Raw genomic sequence first — 13569 nt, 5'->3', positions numbered from 1 at the left:
GAAATAAAATATTGGTTGTGTCCGAGGAGTAGGCAAAATTAGCCGAACCTCGTAAATTCTGGTGTTCCCTTTATTGTTGCTTTATTGTCTTATTTATTATTTGGTGGCTGTCATAATTTTTGGTATAGTAGTTGTGACTTATTCACACTATATACATTTGGCTTCCGCAACATTGTCGGTTTCCTCTATACACCCCTATCTCTGGTATATCTCCATTCCTTCATGTTTGCTAGTATTTATTAAGGTTTAGAAAATTGAGGAGGTTCAATTTCGGCCAACTGATAGAACGTAACTTACCAGCATCCGCGGTCGTTCATACACCATTTATCACATACAGTAAAACCATTTATCACATACACCATTTAGCTTCTGAGTACCAAAAGGAGGCTGAGAAATGCATTGCTACCACGGAAACTTGTGAAGTCGGGCGAGAAAGAGCTGTCGTGTTGCTTGCCAAGGAAAAGAAGTTGACGTCCGTTTGGGAGCGTAGAGCACGCCAAGCTGGTTGGCAAGGAGAATAAAGATAAAAACAAGTGAATAAGTTTTATCTTTAACTGCAGTAGCTCAAATTTTGTTGTCCGCTGTTGTAGCTTATGTTAGTTCTATCTCTCTATGAGCTCAAAATTGCTCATATTTCTTTATCTATATGTGTATTTGCTTACTCTCCTGTATCTTTTGATCATATGAAATATGTACTCTTCACATTATACTTCAGCATTGAATCCAGTTACAACCCTTTATTGATGTTATGAAGAAAGAAAAAAAATGTTTTATGCACTTTTAGCCATTTACAAGAATTCTTGGTCAAAGTGCATCCAAGATTGTGGCTTAGTGGCCATTGAAATAAGTGAGAACCATGACGTTTCAGGTTCAAATTCAGCGGAGACAAAAAAACACTAGGTGATTTCTTTTTATTTGTCCAAGTTTCGGTGGACAGAGTTACCTTGTACTTGTTGCTGGTGGGAGATGACATGTATCTCGTGGAATTAATCGAGGTGCACGCAAGTTGATTCGGACAACATGATTATTAAAAAAAAAATTGTTGGTCAAAGTGAAGTTAATCCAGTGAATAATAAAGTGGGAGGAGAATTATGAGGTTTTCGAAGCGAATTTCTTTCCATTTTCCTAAGTTTGGTGGCCAGAGTTATCCGGTATTTGTGAAGTGCGAGGTAGTAGATACTAAGTGGAATTGTCGGTGGAATTGTCAAGTTGCACGCGAGTTATCGTCCATAAAAAAAATTGGCTTTAAATATCGCATATTGCACTTAGATGATCAATAGTATTTTTTCAAATTGTATTATGGAATTTAACTCAAAATTGTATTTGAGCAAGTTACAATTTAACCTCAAAATATTTTATGGAGGGAATTCTATATCCTCTCAAATGAAAACTATGTCTACTTATATATTAACACCCTAAAGCACAAACTGATAACATTTTAATATTTTTGTTTCTTTTTGTATTACCTCTTGAAGTCCAGTTATTACAAAACAATTCCTTTCTGGAAAATATAAGCACTGATTGTAAAATTTTTATTTTCCTTCACGTTGTAATATTATATTTCATAAGAAAGGAGCACATTTAAGGGTTGAGAAGACATATTTAGAAAAGAACTTGTCCATAATTTTTTCAAAGCAAAAATACATCTTGACATTAAATTTTTTTTTTTTTAAAAAAGGTGAGAGTAGTTAATCCCACATCGGCAAATACAAACTTAGAATGAGCAAATGCTGTTGAATAAAAGTTGGGCTGGGCAGACAGAAAAACATACTTACCTGGACGGGATCAATGGGCGATCAATAAGACCCATGGCCTAGGCTAGTGACCTCCATTGCACTTTGGAGGGGTGCTAGCCTAAGGTCGACCCAAGTGGTCGAGCCTACGTCATAATTTGTGGTAGTGGGGCCTGTGTTCGCGCGGCCCCTATCCGATCCTAAGTCCAAACGTTTGGGCCTCCTGCCCTGTTTCAACTTGACAGCGGCCCAAGTGAAAAATGTCTTCCTCCAGTCCTTCTAGTCTTGAAAATTGTCTTTTATGTAAAAGGTTGATATGAAAAATTATACTCTCTTCGTTATATTTTATGTGAATTTATTTGATTGGGCGTAGTGAAAAATGATGCATATATATTTTATGTGATTTATCAGGTAAATTGTTTAATAGACAAATGGGTCACACTAAAAAGGAAATAAATTGAAAGAGTACTTTTATATAAGATAAAACAAAATTGAAACGGAGGGAGTACTGTTTATACAGTTAAAAATAATTTTTATGTATATATACTACTATGTATTGACCTATCTTAACTGACTTATGTATTTATTTAGTTAAATTTTGATACCCCTTAAATGAATCATAGCTTTGCTGTTGCAGCTTCCATTTACTATGAGATCTTGCGCCAAAGCTATTTATGATGTTTCTTGGCTTTAATTATTTTATCACTAGCAAGCCTTTTTTTATTTGAGATATGGATCTATGCTCCAACTAAAGCTACTTTCGTAAAGCTGAAACAGATAATTAGTTGTGAATTGATCTAAACCCTTATTATAGCATGTCAAATTTAGTCCGACAATAGTTCTTGTTAGTTGTAATAGCTCATTTATGTTATTAATTCAATACATGTAAACGTTATTTTGGTGATACTTGTATTGTTAAAAACCATGTGTATGTTATTGCAAGTGTTAGGTTTTACCAAATGATATGGTGCAGTGGATGAGACTACTCTTTCCTTAACTAGAGATCTCGGGATCGAGTCCTGAGTATGGAAAAATTCTTGGTAGGGAGCGGTTCCCCCAAATGGGGCCCTACGCGGCGGGAATTCAAATATAATTGGGGCTCCAACGCAGATACCGAACATCGGACGGGAAAAAAAAAGAAGAGAGGATGAAATATCTTATCTAATGTAAACAAAGCTAAAGCAAAAAAAAATTGTTAGGTTTTTGGGTAATTACCTCTGGTATATCTCCATTTGTTTATGTTTGCTAGTATTTATTAAGGTTTAGAAAATTGACAAGGTTCAATTTTCGGCCAATTGGTAGAACGTAACTTACCAGCATCCGCGGTCCTTCATACACCATTTATCACATACAGTAAAACTTCTCTATAACACACTTATTAGTTACGAATGTTTTTGATTATTATAGCTAAGTACCGTTACAGATAACATATATAGCGGAAAATTTTATTTTGTGTCTCATATAACTGACACTAGTTGTATGAAATATCTTTTTTATCTCACAGTTTTGTGGACCCAAAAGTATAAGATTGGGGTCCACAAATTTGTGAGATAAAAAGGAGCCATAACATAAACATAATTGATTCCATAAAAAATTTGACTTTTATAGTTAATAGTAGTTATATAACAATACGGTAATAGAGATGTCTGACCGTATATGTATTCTCTCTTTATTTTTAAACCGCTATGGTTAAATTACTTGGCTTGGCATAAATATGGGGAGTAAAAAATTTACCATGGTAGAACAGAATTTCAGATCATAACTTTTTTCCTTTCCCTTGCAGGCAAGGAGAAGGCGCATATATGAAAACATAAAATTCTCCAGCCTACAGAAATACCACATCGAAAGCTAACAAAACCGATAAAGGAGAGAAATAATATAAAAGCCGAAGGCCGTGCACAGAATAAAGCATACCTTTCTCGGTCTTTTGGCTAAGATCAAGTGTAGTATCTGTTCTTATCAGTTTAATATCTGATATGTGAGTCATGACTCACACGATATTAACTCTATTTTTAAAGGGGAGAGTTCATTAAGGTAGCTTGCTACTTGGGCTCTCAAGCGTCGCCCATGTGTTGCACTACTCCAAGGGCCTGGCGCACCCCACCAAATCTAATCTAAAATTTTGCAGTGGCCTAGATTTATATTGCTTTATTAGTATATATTTTAGCACTTAAATTATACGATAGTATACAAAAATGTTACTGACTCAATTAATATGCTCTATGCATGTAAATGAAAACTAAGAAAGATTCTTGCTTGGGGATATGGACGTTTTTATAGTAGTGTTGCTCGCCATTTTGTCGTCCGATGACCTTCGTCTTGCACCTCACAAGCTAGCTCAAATTAAGTTCAAAATTGCTCATATTTTGTTATCTATATGAGTATTTACTTTATTACTTACTCTCCTGTACCCTATCATGATCGTATGAAATATATTTTCACATTATAGTTCTACGATCCGCATTTCTGATTAGTATTTCTTTACTTGAAAGTTTGAACTTCAGTGGTGCCATTGTGCACTTTTCTAGCCTTATGGTTTCTTTTTGTATTACCTTTTGGAGTCCAGCTACTACAGGATATAAGCACTACATTGTAATTTTATAGAGAATACAATAAACATTATGATGTTATTTTTCTTCACGTTGTAATATTATATTTCATAAAAAAGGAACAGATTTAAGGGTTGAGAAGACATACTTAGAAAAAGATCTTTTAAATGTGAAAGAGAGTGTTTTAGTTGATTAATCCCACATCGGCCAATACAAATAGAGAATGAACAAATGCTGTAGAATAAAATATGAGCTGGTCTGACAAGATAACATACTTACCTGGACGGGGTCAATGGGCGATCAAAAAGACCCATGGCCTAGGCTTGTGACCTCCATTGCACTCTGGAGGGATGCTAGCCTAAGGTCGACTCAAGTGATCGAGCCTACGTCATAATTTGTGGTTGCGGGGGCCTGCGTTTGCGCGGCCCCTATCCAATTCTCAGTCCAAACTTTTGGGCCTGTGGCCTAGTTTTAGCTTTGAGGTTGGCCCAAGCGAACACTATTTTCCTCTAGTCACCACTGAAATCTCAGTGGAGCGTTATTGTATAAATGTATGTCCTTTGTAATTTAGAGTTTTGGATCTTGCAATTACATCCAATACAATGTGATAAATAAAAATTTATTTAAAATTATGCCCTTTTTGAATGAAAGTTTTCCTAAAAATTTTAGATTGTCATTTTTTTTTAGCAAAAGTCGTTCATGGTATGTTTTTATACAATTGAGGAGAGGTGTTAAAACCGAACCGGAAAATCGCACCAAATTGAAAAACCAAATCAAACCGATTTAAAAACCCGACTATGTTTGGTTTGACTTGGTTTGGTATTGTGTCAAAAAATCCGAACCAAACCGACATATAAATATATAAATTTTATTTATATTTTTAAGACTTTATAGTGAATTTTCTTTAGAAAATGTAGAAATATTTGGGATTCTCTCATGTATTAACCTTGAAAACGTAAATTAACGAAAAATTATTGTTAGACGACTAAGAAAATAACTATCATGTATTACTAAAAAAATTCTCCCATTAGAATATTTTAATAAATCATACGTTTGTCAATTTGTTTTCCATATTTATTAAACATATATTCACTTATCAAAGCTTTATCTATAATTTTAACAAAGTAAGATTAAATAATATTCATATAACAAAAAAAAACCCGAAAAACCCAACAAAACCGAACAATCTACACCGATATAGTTGGTTTGGTTTTGTTTTGATAAAAACCGAACCAACCCGGTCTATGTACACCCCTATAATTGAGCATTTGAATTTGTCTATTTGTTTAACTATAGCCAGAAGTATTGACGGAATGTCGATAGGAATAGGCGCATCATGACATCGTAAGATGTTTCACCCGAATGAATTAGTTGGTACTAAAAATGTTAGAAAAAGTGAGCGAGAGGAGGTTCGTCCAATAAGCCGTTTGGGCTTAGAGAATTTTGGAAATTTCTAGATGACTTTTGTTTCGTTAAAGTCTTTTCCAAATGTTTCTTTAATTATTTTCTTTTGGCGTAAAACCTTTTCTCAAAAGTTATTGCCTTCTTCCAAAACTTTATGCTACTCTCTTAGAGTCTAAAATAAGTGATTTTTTAGTTATTTTTACACAGATTAAGAAATTCACCTTTAAATATTAATTAGTAATGAAATTAACCATATTAACCTTTACTATCTCTTCAAATAAATACTCCTAACACACACTCCAACAGTATTTACTCCAAGGGTAATGTAGGAAAAAAAATAATTAATTCATTCTTGAAATATGGAAAAATCACTTATTTTGGACCACAAAAAAAGGGTCAAAAAGTCGCTTATTTTGGACCGGAGGTATTAGCTGCAAAATAATTTCTCCATAACTTAGGACATAACTATCTTTTGTCATTGCTCTCAAGTCTCAACCTCTTACAAGAAAATATGTCTCTGATTTCTGCTCCTATTACACCTTTAATCTGTGTATCTACTACTAGTAGTAGTATTCTGATACAACAATAATCCCATAGCTAATCCCTCTTCCCATCTGAGATTATTAACAAACAATCATGTATAAAACCAGAAGTTTGATTAAATTAAGCCACTCATTTATAGTTTGGAGTTCACATTATTTGCTGAGTAATGTTAATGACCGCATTTTGAGGAGTCCATTCCTTTCAAGACCATATTCACAAACAAAAACACCTATTCAAATACAGTCAAAACCCCACTTAGAACAGTCCATTTTTAGCTCCAATAAAATGATTATGAATTTAGGCCGTCAAGGCAAAGTTAAAGAAGCTCGGCAATTGTTTGACGAAATGCCTCAAAGAGATGTTGTTTCTTATGCTTCAATGATTACTGTTTATTTAAAACATAAGGATCTTCCTAATGCTGAGACGTTGTTTTATTCAATGTCTGAGAGAAATGTAGTGTCTGATTCTGCTATGGTTCATGCTTATGCTAAAGTTGGAAGATTCGATGAGGCTCGGAGAATCTTCGAACGAATGCCAGATAGAAATGTTTATGCGTAGACCAGTTTGATTTCCGGGTATTTTCAGAACCGTAGAGTGGATGAAGCTCGAAAGCTGCTTCAAGAAATGCCAGAGAAAAATGTGGTTACTTGGACTGCAGCAATGGTGGGCTATGCTCAAAATGGTTTGATTAATGAGGCACAACATATTTTTGATCAGATTCCTGAGAAAAATGTTATTGTTTGGACGGCGATGATCAGGGCTTATGTTAAAGATAGTCAGGTGGATCAAGCTCTTGAGCTCTTCTATAAGATGCCTGAACGTAATTTATATTCTTGGAATGTTATGATTCAAGGTTGTTTAAATGACAAGAGAGTGGACAAAGCTTTGGAACTATTTAATCCGATGCCATGGAAAAATGCAGTTTCCTGGACAACTATCGTTACTGGTCTTGCACGAAATGGGTTGTTAGAAATGGCAAGAGAGTACTTTGATCAAATGCCAAACAGGGATCCTGCTGCGTGGAATGCTATGATAACAACCTACGTTGATGAAGGCCTAGCGGCTAAGGCCGATGAACTTTTTGATTCGATGCCTAATAAAGAGACTGTAAGTTGGAATGTAATGATTGGCGGGTATGCAAAAAGTGGCCTTGAGGGTGAAGCCTTGAAGTGTTTCATTAGCATGCTCCGATCAGGCTTAAGGCCGAATCAGACTACTCTCACCAGTGTAGTGACCTCATGTGGGGGGATCCTGGAGTTATTGCAAGCTCATGTTCTTGTTTTACTGTTAGGATTTGACCAAGACACTTCGCTTAATAATGCTCTCGTCACCATGTACTCTAGATGTGGAGATATCAACTCCTCATTAATCACTTTTGAGAATCTCATAGTAAAGGATGTTGTTTCATGGACTGCAATAATACTGGCATATGCTAATCATGGTCTTGGAAACCAAGCATTACAAGCCTTCGCGCAAATGCTAAGGTTCGGTAACAAGCCAGACAAGATCACTTTTGTGGGACTTTTGTCAGCTTGTAGTCATGCCGGTCTTGTTAAGAAAGGTCAAAAGTTTTTCGAGTCTATGAGGTATGCCTATGGTTTAAAACCGAGGGCTGAACATTATTGTTGCCTTGTCGATATTTTAGGTCGTGGTAAGTTAGTTGATGAGGCTATGCGGGTGGTGCAACAGATGCCTCCGGAGGAATGTCGCTGATGCTTAAAAGTATAGGACTTTTCTCTGAATAATAACACTTCCATATTTCGGATCAAACTATACTTCTTTTTTTATGTGATTTCTTCACACCCTATATCTTCCACTTGTTATGAATTCTTCTTGCAAATTAAAGCTATTCATAATGCTTTTTGGCTCGATTATTCTATCATTAGCTGGTCTATTTATTTGAGTTATGGATTCCTCCCAATTGACTCTGCGCTGGGTTTTGTAAGGTGTACAATGCATCTTTCCCGCAGGATCCGGGGAAGGGCTGTATCTCATGTGATGTAGGTAGCCTACCCTGATGCAAGCATCAACAATTTGTGAAGTGCGAGGTAGTAGACACTAAGTGGATTTGTCGGTGAAATAATCAAGTTGCACGCGAGTTACCATCCTTAAAAAAAATTGGCTTTAAATATCACATATTGCACATAGATGATCAATAGTATTTTTTCAAATTGTATTATGGAATTTAACTCAAATTTGTATTTGAGCAAGTTACAATTTAACCTCAAAATATTGTATGGAGGGAATTCTATATCCTCTCAAATGAAAACTATGTCTACTTATATATTAACACCCTAAAGCACAAACTGGTAACATTTTAATATTTTTGTTTCTTTTTGTATTACCTCTTGGAGTCCAGTTATTACAAAACAATTTCTTTCTGGAAAATATAAGCACTGATTGTAAAATTTTTATTTTCCTTCACGTTGTAATATTATATTTCATAAGAAAGGAGAACATTTAAGGGTTGAGAAGACATATTTAGAAAAGAACTTGTCCATAATTTTTTCAAAGCAAAAATACATCTTGACATTAATTTTTTTTTTTTTAAAAAAGGTGAGAGTAGTTAATCCCACATCGGCAAATACAAACTTAGAATGAGCAAATGCTGGTGAATAAAAGTTGGGCTGGGCTGACAGAAAAACATACTTACCTGGACGGGGTCAATGGGCGATCAACAAGACCCATGGCCTAGGCTAGTGATCTCCATTGCACTTTGGAGGGGTGCTAGCCTAAGGTCGGCCCAAGTGGCCGAGCCTACGTCATAATTTGTGGTAGTGGGGGCCTGCGTTCGCGCGGCCCCTATCCGATCCTAAGTCCAAACGTTTGGGCCTCCTGCCCTATTTCAACTTGACAGCGGCCCAAGTGAAAATTGTGCTACTCCAGTCCTTCTTGTCTGGAAAATTGTGCCTTTTATGTAAAAAGTTGATATGAAAAATTATACTCTCTTTCTTTGTTATATTTTATGTGAAATTATTTGATTGGGCGCGGTAGAAAATGATGCATGTAATTTATCAGGTAAATTGTTTAATAGAAAAATGGGTCATAAATTGAAGCTATTTATGATGTTTCTTGGCTTTAATTATTTTATCACTAGCTAGCCATTTTTATTTGAGATATGGATTTTACTATGCTCCAACTAAAGCTACTTTCGTAAGGTGAACAGATAATTGGGTATTATGGGTTGCAATTTGTAAGGTGAAACAGATAATTAGTTGTGAATTGATCTATTATAGCATGTCAAAAATTTAGTCCCACAATAATTCTTGTTAGTTGTACCACTCTCTATGGTTTAAAAGTGGCTCATTTATGTTATTACTTCAGTACATGTAAACATTATTTTGGTGATACTTGTATTGTTAAACCATGTGTATGTTATTGCAAATATTAGATTTTACCAAAGGATGTGGTGCAGTTGATGAGACTGCTCCTTCCTTAATCAAAGATCTCGGGTTTGAGCCCTTGGTATGGAAAAATTCTTGATAGGGAACGGTTCCTCTCGAATGGGGCCCTACGCTACGCGAATCCAGATATAGTTGGGACTCCAATGCAGATACCGAACACCGAATGGGAAAAACCAAAAAAAAGAGAGGATGAAATATCTTATCTAATGTAAACAAAGCTAAAGAAAAAAAATGTTAGGTTTTGGGTAATTATCTCTGGTTAGGGGTGTACATAGGCCGGGTTAGTTGGGGTCTTATAATTATCAAACAAAATCAATTGTGTCGGGTTATTAAATCTAAATACCAAACCAAACCAATAAAAATTCGGATTTTTCAATCTCGATTTTTCTCGGGTTTTCTTGGATTTTTGGGTTTTTCGTTTTTTCTCGGGTTTTTTTTCAGTAAAATCTTTGTAGAACAAAACATATAACTTGTGCTCAAAATATTTCTTTAATCCTAGTAAGATACAACTATATAAAGTATTTTCCTAGTAAAATATGAGATGTGTCCATGGTATTATCCTAAAATATTCAACAATAAAGACGATAAATTATGTAATATAAATATTGCTAATTAAAAAGCCATAATAAAAATAAACATAATTTAAATGTATTCATGCTGAAATAAGTACTAATAAAGGAGTATTAATTACAGGACTAAACGCTAAAGAAAAAATAAAAATAGGTTATGCATTTTTATTTAAATTATTGCAAAACAAAAAATAGATATTCAATACATTTAATTCGTAGTATTGAACTGGATGTCTTTTGTTAACATTAGTATTGATTTGATTTTGGTTTCGACCTTTGCTAGCATTATTTAATGTCCTAATATTAATGACTATAAAACTTATTGGAACATTCAAAAGTTCTAAGTCCAATCTTGAAATAATACCTTAAAAGATAAAATTATGAATTTTTTAAAGAAATATTTATAAATTACATCACAATAAGTATATTTATATATTAAATATATAAAAAATTTCTATATATGTAATTTCGGGTTGGTTTGGTTTCGGTTTGACTTTCTTTAGTTAAAACCAAACCAAACCAATTATGGTCGGATTTTTTTTCCAACACCAAACCAAATCAAACCAAACCATAGTCGGTTTTTTTTTCTCTCGGTTTGACTCGGATTATCGGGTTGGTACGGTTTGTCGGTTTCCTTTTTACACCCCTATCTCTGGTATATCTCCATTCCTTCATGTTTGCTAGTATTTATTAAGGTTTAGAAAATTGACGAGGTTCAAATTTAGCCAACCGGTAGAACGTAACTTATCAGTATCCGCGGTCATTCATACACCATTTATCACATACAGTAAAACCTTTCTATAGCACACTCATTAGTTCGAGATGTTTTTGGTTATTATAGCGGGCTACTATTACAAATAACATATACTACTATTATAACATAAACATAATTGATTCCATAAAAAATATTGGCTTTTATAGTTAATTGTAGTTATATAACAATGTGCTAATAGAGAAAGTAGACTCCCCATTCATTAGATAGAGAATATCACCAAAATTTCGCGATCCGCTGCTGAATTTATTCCAATTCCAAGAACTCGGATTGAATCAGTATTGATATACCGATTCGATCCGAGCTCTCTTATTGAGAATGCTCATTGAGTCTCGAACCTCCACGCTATTTAGCACGAGATTTTGAGTCTCGTGTCTACCATTTCACCACAAGGCATCTTGAAAGTGAATCGTATTCCATGAATATAATATCTATCTAGTGTGATATATGGAATATATGACAAAGGTGGATCTATTGATCGGTCATGTCATATAGGCCCTAGTTGAACATCCAATTGCTTCGATTTGAATTATCCGGAGAATGCAATGCCTGATATATATAAAAAAGATGGACAATCAAACTCACTTTATTTTTTAAACGTTATGGTTAAATTACTTGACTTGGCATAAATATGGGGAGTAAATATTTACCATGGTAGAACAAAATTTCAGATCATAACTTTTTTCCTTTCCCTTGCAGGCAAGGAGAAGGCGTATGTATGAAACATAAAATTCTCCAGCCTACAAAAATACCACATCGAAAGCTAACAAAACCGAGAAAGGAGAGAACTCATATAAAACCGGAAGTCCGAGCAGTAGATAAAGCATACCTTTCTCGGCCTTTTGGTTAAGATCAAGTGTAGTATTTGTTCTTATCAGTTTAATAAGTTATCGATTCACATGATATTAACTCTATTGTTTTAGGGGAAGAGTTCATCAAGGTAGCTTGCTACATGGGCTCTCAAGTGTCGTCCATGTGTTGCACTATTGCAACTGCCTGGTGCACCCCACCAAATTGAATCTAAATTTCTGCACTAACCTTGGTTTATATTTGCTTTATTAGTATATATTTTAGCACTTAGATTATACGATAGAAAACAAAATGTTACTGACTCACTTAATGTGCTCTATTCGTGTAAATGAATACTAAGAAAGATTCTTGTTTTAGGATTTGTCGTGTAGCTCGCCACGGAAAAGAATTGACATCCTTTGATAGCTCAAATTTTGTCGTTCAATGGACATTCGTCTTGCCTCAATCCCAAAAGCTTAGCTCAGAGGATTGCCATATAATGGCGTGTGTTAAGTTTTATCTCTCTGTGAGCGCAAAATTGCTAAAATTTCATTATCTATGTGTATTTACTTTATTACTTACTCTCCTGTACCCTATCATGATCATATGAAATATACATTCACATTATAATTCTACGATCCGCATTTCTGATTAGTACTTCTCTGAATATTCTCTACTTGAAAGTTTGAACTTCAGAATTTTATTGGTGCATTGTGCATTTTTCTAGCCAAATGAGAAACTGTCTATTTATGAAAACAACCTAAAGCACAAAAGGGCTATGTTTTAAAGTTATGGTTTCTTTTTGTATTACTTTCTGGAGTCCCGTTACTACAAAGATAAAAGCACAATTGTGTCTCAAATTTTATAGAGAATACAATGATACATTATGATGTTATTTTTCTTTACGTTGTAATATTATGTATTTCATAAAAAAGGAACACATTTAAGGGTTGAGAAGACATACTTAGAAAAAGATCTTGTAAATGTAAACGAGAGTGTTTTCTCTTTCTTCATTAGTAGATTAATCCCACAGCGGCCAATACAAATAGAGAATGAACAAATGCTGACCTAGGCTTGTGACCTCCATTGCACTTTGGAGGGGTGCTAGCTTAAGGTCGGCCCAAATGGTCGAGCCTACGTCATAATTTATAGGAATTTTTTCCTAACTATACCATATATGAAACCTTATTACCCTAAATGTGCATAGTTTGTTAATTACCCGCCCAGTCCACACTTTAACTACAATTTATATACCATTCGACTATTAGGCATTAAAAGGGCAGAATATTCCCTAAAAACGCGCTAAAATTAAGGAGAGAATCTTGGTGTTAATTGATTCTACATTAAATTCAATTTTTAAAAAGGGAAAGGAGATTTCTCATCTGCGTATTTTCCTCCAGAACTACAATTCAAATTCTCGAAAAAAAAAGAACGAACAATTCAAATTTTTGAGTTTCAACAACTCAAAGTTGAAAAAATCTGTTCTTCCATATATTTTCCACCATTGATAGCCATTAAAAAGCTTGAAAGCTTTGAATTCAAATTTGGGTTTTCAAAAATCATTATTTGTTTGGATTGTGTGTTGTTGTAAATAATTCGGAATATGTTTAGGAGTTTATATCTCAATTTTGAGGGGTTTTGGTGAAGATTAGACTTGGTTTTGACTGAATTTCAGATTGAAGACATATTTCCAGAAATTGTAGATAAATTGTAGAATTGTAGATCAATTGTAGATAAATTGTAGATTGGGAAGACTAAAACTTCTACAAATCTTCTACAATTAGGTCGAAAATGCCAATTATGCTA

The 13569-nt window shown here is 34.4% G+C and overlaps 1 protein-coding gene, 4 non-coding genes and 1 pseudogene across 5 annotated transcripts; all 6 read left to right on the top strand.

The window, feature by feature from the left end:
• Positions 1-1767: 1767 nt before the first annotated feature.
• LOC138882483 (U1 spliceosomal RNA) lies at positions 1768-1927 on the top strand. The gene has a single exon (XR_011404085.1). It is a non-coding gene; the product is annotated as a U1 spliceosomal RNA (small nuclear RNA).
• Positions 1928-3643: 1716 nt separating this feature from the next.
• On the top strand, positions 3644-3837 carry LOC138882526 (U2 spliceosomal RNA). Its single transcript, XR_011404122.1, has one exon. It is a non-coding gene; the product is annotated as a U2 spliceosomal RNA (small nuclear RNA).
• A 716-nt stretch (positions 3838-4553) lies between these two features.
• LOC138882494 (U1 spliceosomal RNA) lies at positions 4554-4714 on the top strand. Its single transcript, XR_011404095.1, has one exon. It is a non-coding gene; the product is annotated as a U1 spliceosomal RNA (small nuclear RNA).
• Positions 4715-6184: 1470 nt separating this feature from the next.
• On the top strand, positions 6185-8097 carry LOC104234113 (pentatricopeptide repeat-containing protein At2g35030, mitochondrial-like). The gene has a single exon (XM_070162841.1). The coding sequence runs from the start codon at positions 6854-6856 to the stop codon at positions 7940-7942; it is 1089 nt and encodes a 362-aa protein (XP_070018942.1). The 5' UTR covers positions 6185-6853; the 3' UTR covers positions 7943-8097.
• Positions 8098-8874: 777 nt separating this feature from the next.
• Positions 8875-9035, top strand: LOC138882471 (U1 spliceosomal RNA). Its single transcript, XR_011404074.1, has one exon. It is a non-coding gene; the product is annotated as a U1 spliceosomal RNA (small nuclear RNA).
• Positions 9036-11799: 2764 nt separating this feature from the next.
• Positions 11800-11984, top strand: LOC138882539 (U2 spliceosomal RNA; annotated as a pseudogene).
• Positions 11985-13569: the final 1585 nt, after the last annotated feature.

Source organism: Nicotiana sylvestris, chromosome 11 (assembly GCF_000393655.2).
Source record: "Nicotiana sylvestris chromosome 11, ASM39365v2, whole genome shotgun sequence".
In the NCBI taxonomy this organism is placed as follows: Eukaryota; Viridiplantae; Streptophyta; class Magnoliopsida; order Solanales; family Solanaceae; genus Nicotiana; species Nicotiana sylvestris.
Note: the sequence above shows the minus strand (reverse complement) of the source record. Positions and strands in the feature narration are given on the sequence as shown.